The 23,257-nt window shown below is 43.2% G+C and overlaps 1 protein-coding gene across 2 annotated transcripts in view; it reads right to left on the reverse strand.

Annotated features, from left to right (window-relative positions):
* Positions 1–23,257, reverse strand: part of Cacna2d3 (calcium voltage-gated channel auxiliary subunit alpha2delta 3) — an 804,670-nt gene that overhangs the window by 470,066 nt on the left and 311,347 nt on the right. For both annotated transcript variants that reach the window (XM_060390773.1, XM_060390772.1), the window contains exon 5: positions 14,364–14,526. In XM_060390773.1, coding sequence (XP_060246756.1) covers positions 14,364–14,526 — 163 coding nt within the window. The remainder of the gene's footprint in view (positions 1–14,363; positions 14,527–23,257) is intronic.

Consider the following 23,257-nt stretch of genomic DNA (forward strand, 5'->3'; position numbering starts at 1 on the left):
GAAGGGAAGCGAAGATCCTACTGGTGAACAAAGTAAGCCAGATTCAGAGAGACAAATGCTGAATGCTTTCTTTCATATGCAAAAATGTAGGTTTTAAAAAAATACATATGTCAGGAAAGTAGAAGATGAACAAGCTCAGGGGAAGAATGTGGCTTAAAGAGAAGGAGTTAGAAACAAGAGAAAGTAAAAAGGGGGAAATCCAAACCCTAACAGGTCACCTCTCCTACAAAGACTATTTAGGTATTTGTATACATATAAAGGAGAGCATAAAGGAAGCTACTTGGGGGGAGAAAAGGAACCTGCAGGAGAAAAGGGTGAGAGGAGGCACAAGTGGGGGGGGGATGTGAGCAAAGTAAAATGACATATATACATGAACGCCTCATAATAAAACTCAGTATTTGATGTACCAACTAAAACAAAGGACAGACAGCATGGCAATCCTTTCTTGGCATCCAAGGGAACAGGGCAAGATGGTGCAGGAAGAGCAGCCTGTAGACATTCCGTGCAGCCTGGCTTGTGACAAGGCAAGTTGCCACCACTAAAGTTGGGTCTAGCCTTCTCCCAAGTTCTCACTCCAGTAGAGGTAGCCTCCCACTGTCCCCCAAATGCTGACACATCACAGGTACCCCAATGAGTCATTGGCTTCAAACCACCAAATGACATCCCTCATCAGCTCTTTACCTAGGTTCCTGAAGCACTTTGATCTTCTAGTTCCCCGCAAAGGATACGAAAGCGCACCTCAGGAAACTTTCTGAAGGTTAGACATGGCTGAAGGACCTTATAGCTCTCCCATGTACTTGGATAAGGCTGACACAAGATGAAAAATACTGCCATGGGGCTCAACTGCTGCTTTGGTGCACTAAAAAGAGAGGCCAGATATGAGCCAGGACGCAGCTCCAGTGTGGATTTCGCCATGTACAGCTATGTGTCTTTATTTTTTTACAGCACATTTTATCTCTAAAGATGTGGATTAACCCACTGGGAAGGTTAAAATAACATCATGTGGCACCTGTGGATATGGGGTACACAGATCTCTAAATGTGAAGCAGTGCTGCAGAGCTGTGGAGGAAGACTCTCAGACTCTCCTTGTCATGAGAGGGAAGAGAAAAGCACTAGAGCAGAGACGTATATGAATAACATTTCCACATCAGAATGAGGAGAGACGAGAGTTGGTGGCCCTTTAGTGATCAGAAACAGAACATGCCTACACTGTGTGACACGGGCAGCCGGAGAACTAAGGAAGACCACCTAGTCTTCTATATTAGCAACCTCAGGCATGGGCATTCAAAGGCCATATTAAAGAAAGGGCGACCCCGAGAACAGGAAATATCTGAGACAGAGCATCCTGCTCTCCAGACCAACCTGTGCTGCTACCAGGAACTCCTCATCCCCTATGGGAGCTCTGGACCAGACTTCCTATAACACATGTTCATGCGGTGCCTCGGCTCCAGGGTGGTGCCTGAGACGCTGGAGTAAGACAGAGAGGACTGGCCTGTGCCCATCAGTGGCCATACTAACTAGTCCTGGCCCTCCACTGGGACCTCACTTACTTCCAAAGAATCCCTTAAAGCCTAGGATTTGCATTTCAAAAGGTCCCCAAGTAAGCCTCCGGGCTCAGTGTCAAGGGAGACACAGACAAGACTGCTTCTTGAGACAAGAAAACCACACTTCAGATCTGTTTGGGTTTCCAGTCTAACCCTGGAATTCTTGACCTATTATATTCCAGATATAAAAGGATCTTCATAGTTGAGAAAAGGCATCCTCTGCCCATGACACTCATCATCAGATATACCATAGAATTCTTGTAGGGAGAAATTTCTCTTTTCCCCGGCCAGCATCACTCGTCTTAAGTGTCTGTTGCTACCACAAGATGACTCGTCATGTTGGCTACATTCATGCTGACGTTGCCATCAACCCCCCACTAGATAGTTCTGCTCAAACGAACCATGATTCCCACCACGATGCAGAAAGAGCTTTAGCCAGACGACTGTCCACAATTTACATACAGCAGTATTCAATGTTTCTGCATATGTGTTTCTTAAAAATGAGTGTGCATACACTACCTTCTGTCTTTTCCTCTTAATGCATGTTCACACAGAACAAACGGAAATGCTCCACACAGACGACCACTTCCTTCATTCACACCCACATCTGTACAGGAGGATCGGAGTGTGCTTTTGCTTCTGTCTGTCCTTCAGCATCTCTGTTCCTTGCTAGCAGACCTTCAGGCCAGGGGTGCTCAACCTTCCTAATGCTGAAATCCCTTACTGCCATTCCTCATGTTATGATGACCCCCAACTAGAGAACTATTGTTGTTGCTACTCCATAACTGTAATTTGCTACTGTTATGAATCATAATGTAAATGCCTGTGCTTTCAGAAGAGGATTTATTAAATCCTGATATGATTTGACGGGACAGGGTGGGTTTGTGAGAGGGGGCTCCCTTTTCTGAGGAGAAGGGGTAGGGGAAAGGTGAAAGAGGGTGGGGTCAGGAGGAGGGGAGCGAAGGGGCTGCAATTGAGATGTAAAATGAATACATGAGTAAATTTACTTAAAACATCTGTGTTTTCCATTGGTCTTAGGTGACCCTTGGGAAGGAGTCATTTGACCCCCAAAGGTTAATAACCATAACCACTGCTTAGCATTCTTTTTCCTGACTTCTAGAAGCTTTTGTTCAGTATCTTCTACTTACCTTTTAAATAAAATATCTGGTTAAAGCAACTTAAGAAATATTAATACGTGTTTACTTAGGAGTTCCATGCAAGGAATCAATCCTAGACCACACTGCCCAGACCCAGCGACTTTCTGGAAACATGCTACTCTGCACCACAATAACTCTTGCATTCTATATGCCAGTAAGAGCAGCAATGCTCGGCTGGTGTCATCAAATTCAAATGTCCTCTGTCACTACATGGATAGAGTTCTGAATGACTAAAGTTCCCGAATGACTGAACCTCAGAAAACATGTCCTGTTTTTTTGTCAAACAGACTGTTGAATCAAACCACCTCTGCTGTGGCGGTCACTGTTCGGCCACTCATTTTTTAAAAAAGTTTTCATTTATTTATTACAATTTATTCACTTTGTATCCTGGCTGTGGCCCCCTCCCTCGTCTCCTCCTAATCCCTCCCTCCCTCTTCTCCTTCAGCCACTCATTTTTAAAGCTTTGTCCTTTGAAATTAGTTCTTTTTGAGATGAGTTTTCATTGTTATACCTAGAAGTAGATGATGAGTGAGGGCTTCCTATTACGTATATTGTCTATGATTCCAGACAAAGTTCATAGGTTTTCTTTGCTTGTACCAATTGTTTAACAGTGATTGCTACTTCGTTTTCAGACATTTTGTCTTCAGATACTTTGCCTTCAAGAATAATCTCACTTATCTTCCTTTCCTTGACAAACTACCTACATTTCCCATTTTTCTGTTCCATTTATATTCAGTATAAATCAGACTAAAGCCAGTAAACGTAACCATGCAACAGCCTAGATATTACACTGCCTCGAAATTTCCTCTGCTAAACAAATCAGTCATTTTTAAAACTTAGTCCTTCAGCTTTTCAGGACATGGAAAGAACATAGCCAAATATTTTGCCAGAGGGTAACCTGAATGGCTTCTGTCACTATTCCTGGTACACCACTTTCTTTCCTCTAAAACCTTATTGTCTGTAGTCTGTAAGCATTTTCCACAAAGTTCTACCAGAGTGGCTACTAAGTTCTGCCTATGCTGACAAATTCTTCCACATTTCTCCTGAAAACTGGTCCTGAAGGGCTCCAAACCACACCGTCAGGCTTATTGCAACAATGACTCTATTTCTCAAGATGCTTTTTCTGCATCTACTCTTTTTTGTTGTTCTATAAAATATCTGGATAAAGCAATAGAAGGGAGGGAGCTGAGCTGCTGCGTAAGAGAAAACAGTTCATCCTTGCAGGAAAGACATGGCAGATACAGAGGCAGGAGAGTGCAGCTAGGATTCTTTACATCTTGATGTACGAGGAAACAGAGATTCTGGGCCAGAAGCACAACCAACCTATCTCCTCCTATCCCAGCCCTTCATCTCTGTGACTTCCCACTGACATTTACATATAGTGGCTCAACAACTTCCCCAAACAGACCTGATCGCTGGGAACCAAGTGTTTAAACTATAAGTCTGTGCAGGACATTTCACATCCAAACTGTAATACCTCCTAAATACACTGCACTTTCTGGTAATACAAAGTGCCTTTTTCTTGCACTGTGAATCGTTGCTTCCTTCCTCGCTCATCTACTGTATGTTTGGATATGGAAGTTTGCAGGATTAAATGTGGAAATGCTTCATCTCCAGCATGTGTGAACAGTTGGTACTTATTGATTCTCTGGTGCAGAATTTGTTTTACGATTTTAGGGCACTACCTGCTGTAACATGATTTGATGAAGGGAAGAAATTGGAAGTGTTTATGTAAAATAAGAGTAGTTTTCATTTCTGATGGATTTTCACACGCTGGGAAGAAAATAGCGTAATTTGACAAAAACAGAGACTTAAATTTTCTGCACATATGAGGCATGCATGTAAACATCTAGGACACAGCTTGCTGAACACTCAGGCAGAGCTTTGGGGTAGCAGAAATGGTGGCCGGTAGGGCCAGTAGGTGCTCAGGGGTTCTGAGGTCACCATGCTGAATTCACATGACTTGCCTACTTTACTGAGTGATTCACAGCCAGTCTCTCTACCTCAATTTTCTCATCCGGAAACTAAGAATAGTCTTACATCTCTGAGCAATGTGGAGGATGGTATTGCACCAAATCATGTGCCTAACGTCCAGCAAACACCACGTGTTACCTACAGGAAGGAAATGAATGGTAGTCACATCTACAAGGACTGTTGGCAGACACTGTGCTTTGGACAGCAGTTTCCATTAGCTTGGATCTGTGAAGAGCAGCAGAACATGAGAAAAAGACTTCCTTCGTGTTCCTGTCAAGGTCAGGGCCACAAAACAGCCAGAATCCCCAGACCCTTGAGAGAGGCATGAATCCCAAAAAGAAAAAAAAAAGTGATCATTACTGCTTCAAGCCATGCACCATGTGATCGACAATGACAGTAGTGAGAGCCATGACTTCCACACAAAGAGCTTTTCTAAGGCCAAGGAAGGTGAGTGAGTGCAGGCACACGTGCAGATGGGAACAAGATTGCTCCAGGAGGGACAATACAGCCTCTAACACCCGCAACTCTGGTCTCACGCTACTTTATATTCACTGAGTTTCATGAAGTGATAAGTTTCTGAGATATAAAGAAAAACAGAATGCCAGTTGGCTCAGGCATAGACATCCCCGGGCATGAGCCATGTCACCAGGGACTTCACTGTCACCCTTCCTAGATGACAGTAACAATCATGACCCATGCAGCACCATGGGGCTTACCACACACTGTTCCACTTGATCCACATACCCACTCCCAGAACCAGGTGCTGCCATAATGCCTACTGCTTACACAAGCAAGAGCTGGAACTGAGCCCTCTGTGAGAACGGTGCTCTGAGTCACAGCGAAGGAATGTCATTCATACTCCACAGGCCAGAAGCAAGCCCCAGGGCTAAGCACTCGATATTGCTACCGAAAAGGCCTGGGGCACATCCACAGGGCTTCCTGCCTGTCTCCATATTGCTTCATAAATCTCAGAGGCCAACCTGTGTTTCCTTAGCAAAGCAGTCCCTCTTTCACAGGCACAAGGACCAACGTGTGCAACAAGTTGAAGTGGACCAGGGAGGACATTATTAATCTACTTTACCACCTATCACCCCAATTGCAAAACCTGCTGCTGCTATTAACCTATGAAGTTAATGGCATCTCCATTTCTCTCCTCCCATTCAGAACAGTCCAGAACATAAGTGCCCAAGAGTGAGGTTATGTAGTATCATTTTGAATTTCAAGTCATATTTTTAAGAAATAAAATACATCAATTAGTCTCAACAGTTATTGTCATTTTTCATGAATGTCAGGGTCAGGACAGGAGAATATAAGAAAACACCATCAATCTCTGTTCTGTTGTGGCCAAGACTCTTTTCTGCCCTGTCCTTCCTCTTAGAATTTCTCTAGCCCAGGCCTGATTTCCAACCAATACTCAAACTACATTTGATTTCCTTATCCTTAACAGAAGGAGATTAAGAAGATGCATCAAATGCCCCAGAGTGCAGTACCACCACAGTAAGCACATACTTACAAACTGCTAGCTTCCTAAACAGACAAAGAAGAGCAAAACTCACATTCAGATGGCACAAAGGACCAACACACAGTCAAAGCACCAGAGTACCGCCTACCGGAAAATTTGGTTTAATGCAGTGGTATCTGTGGAAAACGCCTGCCATTCTGGGTCCTCTATACATTCCCAAAGCGATGAAGACAATTCTGCACCCCAAGTACAAGGGATAATACTCGTGTAAAAGAAGCTGAACACAATGTGACAAACAGACAAGGAGGGAGAACTCTTGGGGTACATACATGGTTGGCTTCTTTGCAGGATGGCTCTGCAAAGAAGCCTGGAGCCATAGGCAAGGAAGTTAACTCTGAAGCTGGGATCTTAGGAAAGCATAGTTCTGTCCAGAGTGATAGGGAAAGGAGAAAGCCAGACAGAGGTAGATCTGAAATAAAGGCTATTTGGAAAGAATGGAGGCCTGGAATATAACATAACCAGGACAAAGATGGAAAAATATCTTGTTAAAAAGGGCAGTGATCTGGGCTCACATTTATAAGTGTCTGTACTTTAACTTTCCAACAGTGATGGTAGGAAGGCATGTCTATACTTGGGGGTGAGCATCCTCTTCGGGTTTGGACAGAGCAATGTGGGGGCATGAACCATCTTCAGCTACCTGTAGACTGGAATAGAGAGTCAAAAAGTAGCACATCATGGATTGGATTTAAGGCCAACTCAGTGAGATGGAACCAATACCAAACACTGCTAAAGTGGCCACAAACCTGGGACTGGGTAGGCTCAGGAATCTACAGGGAAGAGGAGGTGTAGGAGTATAAGAGCCAGAGGAGATGGACGGCTCCAAGAACACAGTGTCCCCCACATACAACAGGACTAGTGCACATATGAACTCACAGAGACTACAGAAGCACACACAAACCCGCACAGGTTCAAGATACACAGGGTTTCGGCAGTGGGATGAGGGAGTGGATACCTGGCCTCACCTGGAACCACTAAGTTATTTGTAATTGAATCCCACCAGCAAAATTAAAAAAAAAAATCCATTTTCTCCAATGAAGTGTCACTAGTTATATAAACACTCTAGGGCAGGCCCCATGCCCAAGAGTATGTGGCCAATATTTTGTGGCTGTTTCTGTTTCTTGGTTTTGCTGTGTTGAAAGGGGAGACAGAACATGAAAATGGCGCAGTAGAAAGGTGGGGAGGGTCTGGAAAAATGTAGAGGAGGGAAACACAGGTCCAAATATATTGTATAAAAGGGTTAATTAAAGGAATAACATAAAGTTACTATCGGGCAAGGGTAAGAGGAATAAATCTAAAACAAAGAAAAGCACCAGGTATTTCAGGTACTATGGTGGATGCTATAATTCCACTTACTTCAATCTTAAAAATGACTTTCAGCCTTGTAGACCAGGAAACGGGCTCCAAGAGTGAAAGGTTTTTCCTAGTCCACCAAGCTACTGCTCATGAAAAGTACTGCCAGTCAAGTCCCACCATCATCCAAAACCTCCCTGGTGACTTTGGAAACATTCCTACAGGAGCACAGGGCAGGAGCTGGAGCAGATGTGGCCCAGGGATACAGGAACCCGTGTCGAAGAAAGCTTGGGTAAGGACATAAACTCATTCTCCACCTGCAGCAACCGGTAGCTACACTGACCCCATCAAGTTTCGCCTCATGTAGTGTTCTTGGACCCAAAGCAAGACAAAGGAAATGGAAAGATTTCCCTGGAGGAGGGTAGGTCCCATTGCAGCCTATAATCCAAGGACTTGCTATCACTGGGACACCAGGAAGAGTCATACTCATGAACTGCCCATACCATATAGAGAGCAAGAAGCAGTAGGAACCAGGTACCTCTGAGGGCAGTTAAATGACATACATGCATCCATCTATCCTTCTATCCACTCATGTACAGTCTCTAAGCCAAACACAAGCGTGTATTGTTAAAAGACACAGAGGGCCCCAGGATAACCTTCTTCCATCAATACCACTTTGAAAACAATACGGATGTGGGTGCGGATGTATACACACACACACTGGCCTACGTCTGAGTGCACGCACATGAACTTAGAATGACAAAGGAGTTAGCCATTGGACCCTTTCACTCACACGGTAGGTGTTGTCAGAGGTAGTTTCTGGGGCCTTGGTAAGGACTATGGTAATCAAGCAGCTACCGCACGAGGGACAGGGATATCTTGATTGTTTTCCTCTGGAGTCAAAGCCTTGTTTTGGTCTGATTTCCCTAATTTCTACCTGGGATTCTATTCTATAGTCCTCTCACCTACATAACCCTAGAGGGGTCTGTAGATGGGCAGGAAACCAAGCCTCTGTGGGTTTCAGTTCAGAATCCCAAGGAGAAAACAAACCATTAGTGTTAGGATTCATTTCCAACATTAGCAGGTCAGTCGCTGGTGCTCAGTGCCACCCCCTTTTCCCCTGTTTTGCCCCCACCCATATACGCAAAGGAAAAAAAGAAAGCAGGGAACTTTAAACAGCTTTTTAAAGGGTTTGTGAAGGCTTCTTGCACATCAAATGGCTCTTCGTAAACAACATTTTAATGATTTCTGTGTAAACAAATCAGAAACATATGGATTAAATTTTCTTCAAAATACACACATGTAATTAAGGGGGAAAGTGCTTGGCAAAATGCATTTTGCATTTTATCAAACTCAACATTTGAAAAATAGGTTGAGACATCTGACAGATGCAAAACTAGAGAGCCTGCCTGCTCCCCAAAATGAAGCTTCTTAGCAGGGGACAGAGTCTGCCTCATCAGACCCTGGCTCTGGCTCTGAGCCATCTAGAAGAGCCTGCGGTATTGTACCAGACAAGCCAGTTCCTCAGATTTTGTACCCTTGGTGATGAGTCTTCTGGAAGCTACATTCATTTTGCAAGGCTCCTAAGCATAGCATAGCCTGGCAGTCCATTCTTGTTCTGGCCGGTACTCTTCTCGGAAGCATGTTCATCCCTCCCCATCACCTCTGCTGGGATAGTGCACCACCACCATCTCTCTTCATGACTAAGCCATACAAGAGGAATCAAAATTGTGTCCTTCCTGCACCTGCTCTTCTTCCATGCATGAACTAAGTGTAACTGTGTTCTCAGTTGCACGCTTCACTCATCTGCTCCTTGCAGCAAGACTTTGTTGTCTGTGTAGCAGAGCCAGGGTATCACACTGCGGTTCCTGCCCCCATAAGCTCACCATTCTCAATAGTACTTGTGCTCTGGGACTTTAGGCCCTGGGCTTCCCACCATAGCCCTCCATAATCCTCCATAACCCTCCATAGCCCTCCATAGCCTTCCATAGCCCTCCATAGCCCTGGACCATGCACTTTCCTCTCCCCTGGATGATCTCCAAGCAGGGCCCAGACTCCTCTTCCTTCTTAGTTTTCTTCAGAATGAACACATCCCAGAGCACACAGCCCAACTCTTGGTCAAGTTATCAACTATATAATGCCTAGCCTCATGGTTTCCATGAGCTTCAGATGGTTCTCCCCTCCTCCCATGGCCTAACTAGACTTCTGAGACTCCAAGGATTCATTTCTTGGACTATACCAGAACTTGCTGGAGCCCAAACTCCTTCGCTCAGCTCCTCAGCCCTCTTGACCAGAAACTCCCTCAGTTTTAGAGTTTAGTAGCTCTGTACTCCTAAAAGACCCACTTTATAATGCCATTCACCCTTAAGATGGATTTTGAGGGACACATACAATAAAGACAGCAGTATTCCTACTACGACCAGCACGGGCCAGGCATTCTTACTCAAGCTCAATTTTTAAGAAGGCCTCAAGCATGACTTTCATTTTCTACTCCAGGTAACGGTTGAAGAAAATGAAGTACACACTTGTATTTGGTCACAGGTGTGGCAATGGAGTAAGACACAGTGACATGAGAGCCTTCTTTCTTTAGTGGACAGTTTGTAAGTGACCCAATGTCTTTTCAGGTTCTTTTTCATTTGAATCAGCTGGACTGTCCTGTCGCTTGAGAAAACCCCTGGAACATCATAGTGCTGGCTGATGAGGAGAGCAGACATCAGCAAACAACCTGAGAGGGGGCTCAAACCAAAGGGGCACTAGACTGACACTGTGGGATCCCTCTCCTCAGAGAAGTCCAAGGGCAGAAGTGACATATGCCTAGGACAAAGCCAAGCAGCACAGACACATACAATACCGAGGGCAAAACACATAGGCTACCAAGGTCTGGAGAAGCGAAGGAGGCTGCATTTGAGCTGCTGCTGAAGGGTGGACATTTGAAGAAGTTGGGATTGGGATGACAAGGGTGCTAGGAATTAATGGCACGTGAGGAAAGAAAGAGAAAGGTATATACAAGGAATGGAGGGGCTATCACCGGGCTAGACAGAGGAGAGAAATGGACATAGTGGGGTCGATTTGGAGAACTGGGCATTTTCTTTCACATGTACGCATATCCATGGAACACACACACACATACTCGCACACACACGCACACACACGCACACACACACACACACCCTTCATATAATGCCTAACATGTATAGGTGTGTGTGTGATGGGCATATAAATCTTACATGCTGTCAACTTCTTAAGGTGTTCCCTACTAGTGACTCCTGGAGCCTAATGTGCTCCAAGATACCTTTGAATGCAACCTAACACAAAATCAGAAACTTATTAAACACTCTGAAATTAATTTGTGATTGCTTCTATTGGTCAATTGTGCGTTTCTTGGGTGCAAGTTTTGTAAAGTACATTGTGTTGCAATGTCAAAGGCTGGATGCACCTTTATTCAGCAAAGAGCGTAGGTTCTTTCCAGGCCTCTGCCAGATCCCTGGCAGTCTCACAAAAGTGCCTGCCCTGTGCTCCACTTCTGGAAGATGCAGCATCACAGCTCTAAAGGTCTGAGTCTAGTCTGTCTTGTCTCAAAGAGTCAGACTCACAGCCCCTATCAATCTAATAAGGCTATTTTATAAAAACTCTGCTGGACCAGGAGTCTAAGGATCCTCAAAGGCTCATCTAAAGAGCTGAGAAAAACCAGCTCCTTTGAGCCCCTGTGACACTGGCACTTCTGTCACCACTTGTGAAGCTGTGGAGTCTTCTGTGCCTGAGACAATGGCAACACAGCATGGCAACACAGGGGGAGGCATTGACCTGGTTGCCAAGGAGGCAGAAAGCACAGGGGAGAAGTTTTACAGTTATCCGCCACTTTTATCTACAGCTGGAAATTGCACCCAACAACCAAGAACAAGGCAGCAACTACGAAGGATTAAACATTGCTGTGTGCTCACGGGGTCCTAGCAGCCAGGGAAGATGAGCCCTATGCTGGTTTTCTTTGCTGAAAGCAAGATTTCCACCCCAGGGACACAAAAGCCAGTGACCAAGCCCAGAGCATGTGTTTTGTGTACATGTCATCAGTGACTAGATCTAAGCTGGAGGCCTTCTAAACATGAAATATATTTCTGCAGCTTGAAAAGAGACTTTAGAAGGCTGGTTTGAATTAGAGTAGAGTCAAGCAATTTCTTGAAGTCCCTCCCCACCCCACCCCCCGCAACTCTCTCTCCTATGGGCAGTTACTCCCTGCCTGGCTGAGACAAGATATAGCCCCTGGCTGACCCTGGTTCACTTCCCACAGCCTGGCAGGGTGACAGTTGAACCTGGGTAGGAGATGACAGGAAGATCCCATGAGGACTGCCAAGGATGACTTAAATCTAATTATTTAACTCCTGTAGCTCAAACTCTCAGCATATTCAGAGTTTGCCCAGCAATCTTCATGGTGCAATTATAAAGCCTGTGTGACCCATGGCAATGTGAGTCCCTTACACATAGCTACCATTAAAAGGTACAATTGTGTCTTTAAATCCTAACGTGCAACTAAACCTCTATCATGGTGCTAACAATTCATGCAACCTTGAAGTCACTGTCATGCTTTAAAGATCGTTCTGAATTGTTTCATGTCTGAAATTACTCTATAAAACCACGTTCATTTTTTCATCTTCTGTTCAGAACGTATTTAATGCAAGAAAGGGCTTTCCCCCCTTGCTACACTGTACAAAAAGGCAGTTTCATTTAAGCATTCACCAGGTACTAGCACCATCCTGGCAGACTAACCTCTTTTGGGCAATGCTGAACACCAAGGCCTTGTTCCATTTGTGTCCTAAGGAGCTGATACATGGCCCAGCTCAGCCCCAACTCCTCCAAAGACAGTTTAGATTGCTAGCACTTTTCAAAAGAAGACTGAGAAAGAATATCTATTCATTCCCTAGCCATATGAGCAAGGAAGGTGTGCTCCTCTGGCTTTGCAGAGACACTGCTATCATGCTGCTACCCACTCTTCCTGTTATCTCATTCCCAGTCTGGTCCACACCAGACTACACATTTTTTGAAGGGAGTGGCTCTATTTGGTTCACCATGGGTTCTCCAATAACTGTCAAAATAGTGAATGGAGTGAGGGCTGCCTCTCCTGACTCTAAAGGGTGAGTTTCGGCAAACGAGAAAAGGATGCCATTGAGTTTCCAGTCACAAGACAAAGGTACACACACACACACACACACACACACACACACACACACTCAACAGAAGCTTATGGTCAGCCAAACCCCTTAACTAGTGATTCAGAGCAATCCAGCGGCTCAGCTAATATGAAATTTTATTTCCCAAATTGAAAGCTCAACGCATGGACTTACACGCACATCATTCTTTCCCATTCACTGTGTAGCCCAGGCTAGCACTGGATAAGATGCTCAATCCTCATTCAGAAAGGCAAATGGGGTAGATATCAGAAGAGGGTGAAAACAAGGAACAAGATGGGAGCCTACTCATAGAGGGACTCTGAAAGACTCTACCCACAAAGGTATAAAAGCAGATGCTGAGACTCATAACCAAACTTTGGGTAGAGTGCAGGGAATCTTAGGAAAGAAAGGGGAGATAGAAAGACCTGGAGGGGACTGGAGGTCCACAAGGAGAGCAACAGAACCAAAATATCTGGGCCCAGGGGTCTTTTGTGGGACTGATACTCCAACCAAGGTCCATTCATGGAGATAACCTAGAACCCCTGCACAGATGTAGCCCATGGCAGCTCAATCTCCAAGTGGGTTGTCTAGTAATGGGAGCAGGGGCTGTCTCTGACATGAACTCAGTGGCTGGATCTTTGATCACCTCCCCCTTGGGGGGTGGGAGCCTTACCAGGTCACAGAGGAAGACAATTCAGACAGTCCTGATGAGACCTAATAGGCTAGGCTCAGATGGAAGGGGAGGAGGACCTCCCTTATCAGTGGACTGAGGAAGGGGCATGGGAGAAGAAGAAGGAGGGAGGATGGGATTGGGAGGGGATAAGGCTGGGGGTTACAGCTGGGATCCAAAGTGAATAAATTGTAATAATTTTTAAAAAAAATAAAAAAGAAAATCTTAAAAAATTAAGTAAAACCATGACTTAGGGGGGAAAAAACCTGCATCTTCTATCTCCAAAGTGCTGGAATTACAAATGAGACACCATAGCCAGCTTGAATACAATTATTTCCTTCACAGAGGAGAGAAACTGTGCTCTCAAGAGAAGGGGTCACCCTTCTGTGGTCACCCCTAGAAGTGAGTGAAACAGGGAGATTAGGCAGCACCATTGGATGCCTGAGTCCAGTCTTTGGTCATTGAATTTCCAACTCAAAAGGGCTGATGGGAATGTTGGGAAATTAACTTCAATGTCCATGTGAAGAATGGGTTTGAGGGAGTTAAGCCTGGACACACAGAACTTTGTCATGTCCACACTTCTCTATGCTGTAAGAAAAGACGGTGGCCCACAGCTGGCCACCCAGAGGCAACCCCAGAAGCTCCCAACACTTAAATAGCATCAAGGAAGGAAAGCAGAAAAAGGAAGGGACAAACTGGGTTAGGGAGCATGTTGAACCCGGCGAGGTGCTTTGGAGATAAATGTGTTAAAGAAACACAGCCATGCTCCCAACTTAGACACATGGCAGTAGTGACAGGGGCTGCAAGGCAGGCAGTGCCAAAGATACTTACAGAAAAGGCCTGCTGCTTTCTGCATTGAACATGAACATGAAGGAGGGGACATTGGCTGGGAGTCTCAAGGCAGAATAGGCGCATGTTTAGCTCACCCACGGGATTGTTGAAATGGTGATATATTGTTGATGTGGTGATATGTTCAGTATGTGCTCCTCAGCCCCCTCCCCCTACCTCCTCACCCTCTGATGGGAGCAGTAGCAGGACTCTTACCTTTGTTGTACATGTTCGTTGGTACTTGGACATCACTCAGACTGATGTTCACAGGCAAGTTATTAAAATGGTCGTTGGGGGCTAAGATGAATTCCTTTCCCAATTCCAAAAAGTTCCCGTCTTTGTCCCTTTCATTGATAAGTACAGCATTGAAGTATTCATACTGAAAAAGAAAGTCAGAAATATTAGAGGCCAGTAGCTTAGGGATGAGGGCTGAAACTTCAAGACACAACTAGGCACTGTAGAATGCTGTCTCCTACTTTTGTGGTGCCCATCTGTTCATGTAACCAGTCTCTAAGTCTTTGCAGCTTGTGCATGGGTGCCACAGCACTATAGGAATATTTGCCAGTGTTACTCAATATTCATAAAAATCTTTTATCTGCATAAATAGGAAATCACTACAAAACATCTTATCCTTTATAAGTTGAAGATAGAACATACGCTGAAGCAGCTTACACATTTAGTGAATAAGAAAGTATATACTATGTGAGATCACCACACTTGTGGTTAAATAAGGAGGTAGATGGTTAGCAGCAGAAGAGGAAGGGGCGCACCTTCATGCAGAATGCCTAGGGAAGACTTCACTGTTATGGCAATCTTTCAAAGTGGCATAATGAAATGAGAATGAGTGAAATGAGGAGATCTAAAGGAAGTGTCTCCATCAGAGAGGGCAGCAGAGAAAAGGACTCTCTGATGCAAGCATACCTATGCTTTCCACAAAAGGCCTGGTCATCACCACCTCACATATGAAGAACCCTGACTTCACTATAGAAATTGTTCTAAGGTTTCTCAGGGGTTCACTTGTTTGATTCTCAGGTTTCATGAAGGAAATGTTTATGAGAACCTGTACTTTGCAGATGAAGAAGCTGAGTGCACAATGCATGCATCCTGTTGAAAACTAAAACTAGTGAGCTGAGCAAGGCTGGTGGTCTCCCCACCCCTAGAAATTGTGTTGCTGCCTATTGCACAGTATTGCAAGATACTCGATGGTTATGTTTGCTTAGAAGTCACACAGAATTACAGCGATAAGGGCACTAATGGAAAAAATTTCTACAGACAGCATGAGAAAGTGGGTGGGCAAAAAAAAAAGTACAAAAAGAAAGTACAAAAAAAGAGTGATGGCTAGTCTGTAAGAGAATCAATATAACACACTAAAATTATAACACTGAAACAGATACTAGCAAAAAAAGCCTCTGATGGACAATGAGACTGTGCAGAGCTACAGAAATAATCAGTGGGCCTGAAGGCATGTCAATTGAAGTTCCTTCACCTGAAAACCAAGGGGGAAAATTTGAACAAAATATTCTGGAACTCTGGGTCAGTTGCAAAATGTGGAGTGTGTGAATGCAGAAGGATAAGAAAGTATGTAGAAAGAGTTGAGGAAACAGTTGAAGTGTTAAAGGCTGAGATTTTCCTAAAATTAATGAGAAAAACTGAACCACAGATCAAAGAATCTCAGAGAACACTGGACACAACACATGTTAAAGTCTATGCTGGCACTTTCACTATTCAAAGTGCAGAAAATGAAGGATAATTCTTGAGAGGAGCAAGAGGGGAAACGTTTTATCTATATAGAACTGCATTGGCTAAACTTGGTTGTCAACTTGACTGTGTCTGGAACCAGCTTAAACCCAAGCAGCTGGGCACATCTGTGAGAGATTTTTCTTGATTGCATCATTTGAGGTGGGAGACCAACTGTAAATTTGGGCCACACTTTCTCGTGACAGCCCACATAAAAGAACATGAAAGAAAGGAGCTTTTGCATTTTGCCAGCTTGCCCTCACTCTCCCTGGAAAGTTCCTATTTCCTGCTGGTATTAGAACCTACTTTTTTGGGATTCTAACATACTCTGAAGACCAGCTAGGACACCCAGAGGTGTGGACTAAACAACCATCATGTTCTTGGACTTTTCATGGGGAAATAGGCACTGTTGGAGTAGTCAAAGCACAGCCTGAAAGCCACTGTGAGAAATCCCCCTTTAAGGTACAGATTCATTCTAGCAGTTCTGGTCCTCTAGAGCAGTGGTTCTCAACCTGTGGGTCACGACCCCTTTGGCAAACCTCATCTCCAAAAATAAGTATATTAAGATTCACAACAGCAGTAAAATTACAGTTATGAAGTAGAAATTAAAATAATTTCATGGTTTGGGATCACCACAAACATGAGGAGATAAAGGGTCAAAGGATTAGTAAAGTTCAGAATTACTGCCATGCTGACTAATACAAGGACCAGCAATATTATGTCAGACTTCTCTTCATAAACCATGAGAGCAATAGGCAAGTGGAGTAAACTGCTTGAAGCACTCAAAAAGTAATCAAATCCACCAACGTAGAACTGTATATCCAAAAGTACTCATCCTTCATACATGAAAAACATGGCGACTTAGTCACACAGAAGTGGAGAAGACTCATCATTAGTCGACCTGCCTTGCAAAAAGTTCAAAGCTCTTCATAGAAAGAAAAGTAAAGGGTACCAGGAGGTCAGAAAATACAGGTCACGTCAGGTAAGAATAAATGAAGATACAAATTTTCTTTATAAATCTTAACTGATATAACATAAAAGCTTGTTCACAATAGGGACAGCAACACTTACCAGATGACAACAGTTTGTAGATAAAGAAGAAATAGCTTTAGCTGTAGGATACCAGGGATTTTGGGGGGAAGAGGTGGAGAAAGCTCTATGTTACAGTTTGAAGATCTTTCCTACAAAGTTCAGTTATGGTCAGTATGATGACAGTAACAGATGCCTGTATTATGAGGATTCCTTCCTCATGGATGAGATTTGGTACTCAGAAGAGCTTGATATGGGAGTTCATTCCATTTCCTGTTCTACTTCTTGCCACATGAAAACAGTGTTTCTCTGACAGAGGATACAACATCAACATGCTTGGGAGAAGAAAACAGATGTCACACAAGACAAATATACTGGCACCTCTCATTAGGCCATCTAGCCTCCAACACATGGAGAGAAAATACATTTCTATTAGTCACCCAATATCAGATATCCTTTTACAGTGGTATAAGTACACAAAGATACTCAATTCATAGGCGATTTTACTTCTAATCGAGTAGTAAAGGCTATTTAAAAGGGACTCAAAGTTCAAACTGAACATTTTCATGCTTGTATGGGCAGCACTAATTAGGCAACAGAAAAGAGAGAAAATACAAATTTAAGGGGACATGTGGTGGGAAGATCTGGGAGGAGCTGGGAGAAATGTGGGTAAACATGATCAAAACACAGTGAAATTACCGAGAAATAAAAAAAAAAATGTATTTTTTAACACTTAAGTTTCACAGCTAAAATTGAAAGTTGTAAAATTATAAACATTAGAAAAACTACCAGAATGATTTAAAAATAAAATATAACATAAGCTAAGAGGGAAAACTAAGTCACATGAGATATTCAGTTAAAACTACAGAAGGTAGAAAAAGTAAAACATAAAAAAGCACACACACACACACACAAATACAGCCATAAACATGGGAGAGGGCACTACCTACCTGAAAGAAAGAGAGTATCACAGCAGGCTAAAGCAGGACTTAACTAGATTTTATCCTACAGAAATCTACTTAAAATGGAAACACATATTAGCTTGGTCTTCATGTGGGTTGCCTAGCAAGTGGAACAAGGGATATCTTTGACATGGACTCTCTTGCCTGCTTTTGGATCCCTTTCCCCTAGCTGGGTTGCCTTGTTTGGCCTCAGAGGAAAAGGATGCATTTAGTTCTCCTCCTGATGCGACTGGATGTGCTGTGGTAGGTTGGTAATGGGGGGGGGGGGCTCTCCTTTTCTGAGGAGAAGAGGGGGAAATGGAGGAAGAGGGCTGGAAGGGTGGGACTGAGAGGAGAGGAGGGAAGGGTGAGTTCTGGATGTAAAGTAAATAAATAAAAAAATAACATAAACACACAGGTATTTTGGAAGTAATGGAAAAGGGAAGTATGCCCTGATAACAGCAATGAGAAGAAAGCTGGAGTTGCTGTATTCATTTCAGATGGTGAAGACTTGAGAGAAAGGAAACTGAGCAGAGCAAAGGATACTAGAGAGATACGACATAATCATAAGGACAGAAACACTCAGAGAAGATGTAACAACCCTCAGTGTACTCAATACGTACACAAATAACAAGGGGCTACTAAAACACACACAGCGAAGATCAATGGCACTGCAAGGAAAAACACATAAACCGCCACTACGCCACCCACGTCAGTACCTTGGTCATTTATCACTAGGTTTAATAAGCAAAAGCATACTAACAATACAGACGAAGTCAACAACAGCATGGATTGAATTGCTGGCATTTGCATAATAAATACGTCATCCAGGAAGAACAAACTACATTTGCTTGCTTCACATGTGAGGAAGGCATGGTGGCGCATGCCTTGAATCCAGCATGCAGAGGGAGAGGCAGGCAGATGAGTTTGAGACCAGCCTGGTCTACAGAGAGACTTCCAGGGCAGCTAGGACTGCACAGAGAAACTCTGTCTTGAAAAAACCAAAACAAAAAACAGACACCTAGAAGATTCTCAGGCATCTGGGGATTAGACAATATGCTCCTAAATGACACATGGGCTAAAGAAAAGGTCTTTTTTTTTTCTTGATATAAGTGATCAAAACACATGCAACTGTTAATGGAGGGAATTATAGCACCGAATATACATACTAAAAAAAAGAAAGCAAGGCCTAGAGACAACCAGCTCAGCTTCTATTCCAAGAAACTAAAAGAAAGGAGCACACTAAATGTAAAGTAAAGGAGAGTAAAGTGAAATTGTACTTCTTTTAATTTGCAGAACAGAACTCCATGAAAGAGGAAGCAGGAAATTAATAGAGAAGTCAATGGAAGCAGAAACCTACTTCTTGAAGAGATTTCTTAAAGTGAAAAGATACCAAACGAAGTCATCAAGGAGATGACTGGCTATTACACAGAGTCCAGGGGAAACTAGGCACCAGGTACCCATGGTTCCGATCCTGTGCTATCCCTGGGTGCACCAGCTCTTCAGTTGAGGAGCTGCAATGGTACCTATGAAATCTCTGAAACTATGTCACTGGAACACGAAGGGAGACCCAGTGCCAGGACTTACATTGACTTACCTTCTGGGTTGGCCTTGTGATGATATTACCTAGCTATGTAACCTGGTTGACATCTATACAACTCCCTACCTAGCAAGCATACTATTGTAGCCAGTGAGGTCTATCTCAAGCATGATTGTCGCTAACTGGACTTTCCCCAAACACAGTGCATCACAACAAAGAATGATGGCAGAAAAACATCACAAGCACAAGCCTTCTATCATATATGTAGTGTGTTAGGCATATTCCTCCACCGACAAATCCCTGAGAAAAATAGTTTAAGGGTTTCAGAGGCTTTAGCCCATGTGCCACAATTTTCTGCCTGAAGAAAAACAGAGCATTGTGACATGAGAGCATCATAGAAACAAATTGTTCCTCTCCTGTCTTCTAGGAGGTAAAGGACCAGTGACAATCTGTATTCTTTAAGGTATCACCTCAGAGACTTTGATGGCCTACTTCCTCTAACTTAGGCCTAAATCCCCTCTCCCCCTTTCCCAATAATGTCATCAAACTATGCACCAATCCTTGATTTAATACTGATTAGTTCACAGTCATTGCGATCTAATCATTTCTCAACGTTTGGAGCCTTTTAGGGGGGGGCACTTTACTTCCAAACTATAACACATATTAAACTAATGGACTTACATGTAATTCTATGCCTTCTGTTAAGGCATTCATTTCATGGATACAGAAGCAGTAATCAAAAATAATTTGGGAGACTTTATAAAAATTCAAGATTCCTCATAATCAAATTTACCAGTATAAGATAAGCAGGAGAGCAGCTACTAAAGAATAGCTGCCACGTTCAGAAGCTCCCCCCACCCCCAGTGACTTGCACCAACAATGCATACTGAACTCACACGGCCCACTTAAAATTCCAGTCACAATATGGGCACATGTTTCAAAGAAGGTGTATAAACAGCCAATGTGCAGACTAAAATATGTTCAACATCATTAGCCATCAGGGAAGTGAAAAATAAAATTGCGATCACATGCCATTTCATACTCAAGGGATAGCTAAAATAAAGAACTCTGATACACCATAATCAGAAATATAGTTGCTTGTAAAAATATAAAATGCCATGAATATTTTGGAAAAATACTGTGTGCCTTTTCACAAAGCAAAACATAAGCCACCCCATGACCCAGCAGTTGCAGCCTTAGGGACATGAGAACACATACCCACAAGAAAATACTTATGTGAATGTGCATAAAAACTCCTTTCATAACAGCCCCCAAATAGAAATAACTAAAATATCCTGAAAGATGAAGGAATAAATGAATCTTTGATATGTTTGTGTGATGGATTACCATTTGAAAGCAAATGACTGGTGCACTGAAAACATGAGTAAGGCTCAGGTGCATTCGCGGCACCCACGTGAGATTCCATTTATCGAAGGTTCCAGAGAGGGCAATGTTACTGTACAACTGTGAGGCCGAGTGGGAGTTATTGGGAAGCTCCCCTTTTATGTAGTGTGGGCCACACGAGTGTATTACTTCCTCCATATTCATTGGATTAAATATAACAAACAAGCAAAAAAAAAAAAAAAAACCTACATATCACTAAATAAGAATGAATGGATACCCTCAAAAATATAGTCATGCTGGGCAGGAATGTTGCACGCCTTTATTCCTAGCCCTTGGGAGACAGAGGTAGACATATCTCTGTGAGTTCGAGGCCAGCCTTGTCTATAAAGCAAGTCCAAGACAGCCAAGGCTACACAGATTTAAAAAAAAAACCAAATGTATAAATAAGATAGATAGATAGATACATACATACATACATACGTACATACATACATACATACGCATACATACATAGAAACATAGATAGTCAGAAATCTTTTAATTATTTTTTAAGATAAAGTATTTGTGAACTTTATTCTTTTGTATTTTTACATGTGCATTTGTGTGGTATGTGGCATGCAAGTATATTCAATAATGTCATCAAACTATGCACCAATTATTGATTTAATACTGATTAGTTCACAGTCATTATGACCTAATCATTTCTCAACATTTGGAGCATTTTAGGGGGGCTGCTTGCTTTACTTCTAAACTTTTATGTGCATCCTGGGGACCTGAATTCTGGTCCTGTGTTTACAAGGCAAGTATTTTATCCAATGAGCCATCTTTCTTGTCCTCCAATTCATGAACTTTATAGAACCAGGATTGAAATGAATAAATGAATAAAGCACCTACTCTGTTTCTTTTGAAGGCATAATTGACTTGATAAGTACCATAAAAAGCAGTCGCTCTATCTTGCTCCTGAAACAGAAATGTCTTCATTACCAGGGCTGTGAGCTTCTTTAAGGACTTTGCTTTCCAGGCATCTCCCAGAGACACCTCACAGACTGCCACAGCTCCCAAGCTCAAGCTTACACCTTCCTACTCCCATGTAACTAATAGTTCCACTCACAAAAGCATAGCTATGACCCGCTCCATACAGCACGGCGTAGCTGTGGCTCACATATCCTGGAGGCGGCTTCTAAACTGCTGTGTGATTGGATAAGTCTCATAACTCAGGATAAAAATGAAGTATGGATGGACACATAACCACACTTTGCTCACTGGGGAGTCATCTCTTATCAAGGACAAATGTGTGGTCATCTTGTCCTACCCACGTCCATGTCTCCATCTGTATCGATTCTGAGAAGGCTGGCTTATGATAAGCAAGAAAATCTATTCCCTTGGGGGGATTTGGGATAAAATTCATAACAGTAGCAAAATTACAGTTATTAAGTAGCAACAAAAGTAATTTTATGGTTGAGTTCATCACAATAGGAGGAACTGTATTAAAAGGTCAAAGAATTAAAAAGGTTGAGAGTCACTGTTTGTGGGTATCAGAGATCCAACTCAGGTCATAACCACTGGTGGCAAGCGCATCTACTCATGAAGCCACCTCTCTGACCCCTCAATGAGTTTAACTAGGGCCACTCACTGCAAGGTTTCTCAGAGCCTTCAATTCAGTCTATGGACGAGCGATGCATATATTAAGCTGGGCCGTGGTTGGGTGGGACATCAGGTGAAACATTCCCCAAATTTGTCTTACTTGCTGCTATTCATCTTAGCATTCTGGAGCTCAATTTACATGTATGTATGTGTTATCTTTTAATTGGTACACAAATCCTCATGGGACCAGTTATGTCGGTATCTTTATCTATAAGAGTTATGTCTGTATCTTTATTTCAAGGCATTCCCAGCTGCAGCACAGTGTCATCAAGGTTGACTTGGTGACTGATGGACTGGATGACAGTATGACAGTTTCAGCATCCCCATGATGTCAGAGAAGCTACTCAAAAGGATACATGTGGACTGAAGACAGGGAATCAGGGTGGCCGAATTCATATCACTTCGTGGCATCTGCTGCTATTATGGACACAGGAGTAGGTAACAGAAGAGAGATGATGTGACTGAAATGATCAAAACTGATGTTCTGCATTGTCACCATTAGATGAAGAGAAGTAAGGTCCAGGTGACCATTCCACTGACCTATGGAGGTCTCTATGCTCTGTCACTGACACAGACCATGGCTACTTTTGTTCTGATAGGTTGTTGTTCAGGTCCAGCTGTAGATGAAGGTGCTAAAGTTCTGATTAGTGGAGCATGGGAAGGCTCTGTTTGTGTGTCCCCCCTGATGGGAAGGCTGTGGCCAACTGAAGCTTTGTAGACTGCCACAGGAAACTCACAGTCCTCTCTTGAAAGATAGCCCAATCCTCTTCCTGTCGCCCACAGCCTTGAAACTCATCACTCCCCACTTTAGGGGCTGGCAATCTGGAGAGTAAATATTTTAGGTTTTGCAGACCAGACAGTCTGTGCTGCAACAT

This window comes from Meriones unguiculatus, chromosome 9 (assembly GCF_030254825.1).
Source record: "Meriones unguiculatus strain TT.TT164.6M chromosome 9, Bangor_MerUng_6.1, whole genome shotgun sequence".
In the NCBI taxonomy this organism is placed as follows: Eukaryota; Metazoa; Chordata; class Mammalia; order Rodentia; family Muridae; genus Meriones; species Meriones unguiculatus.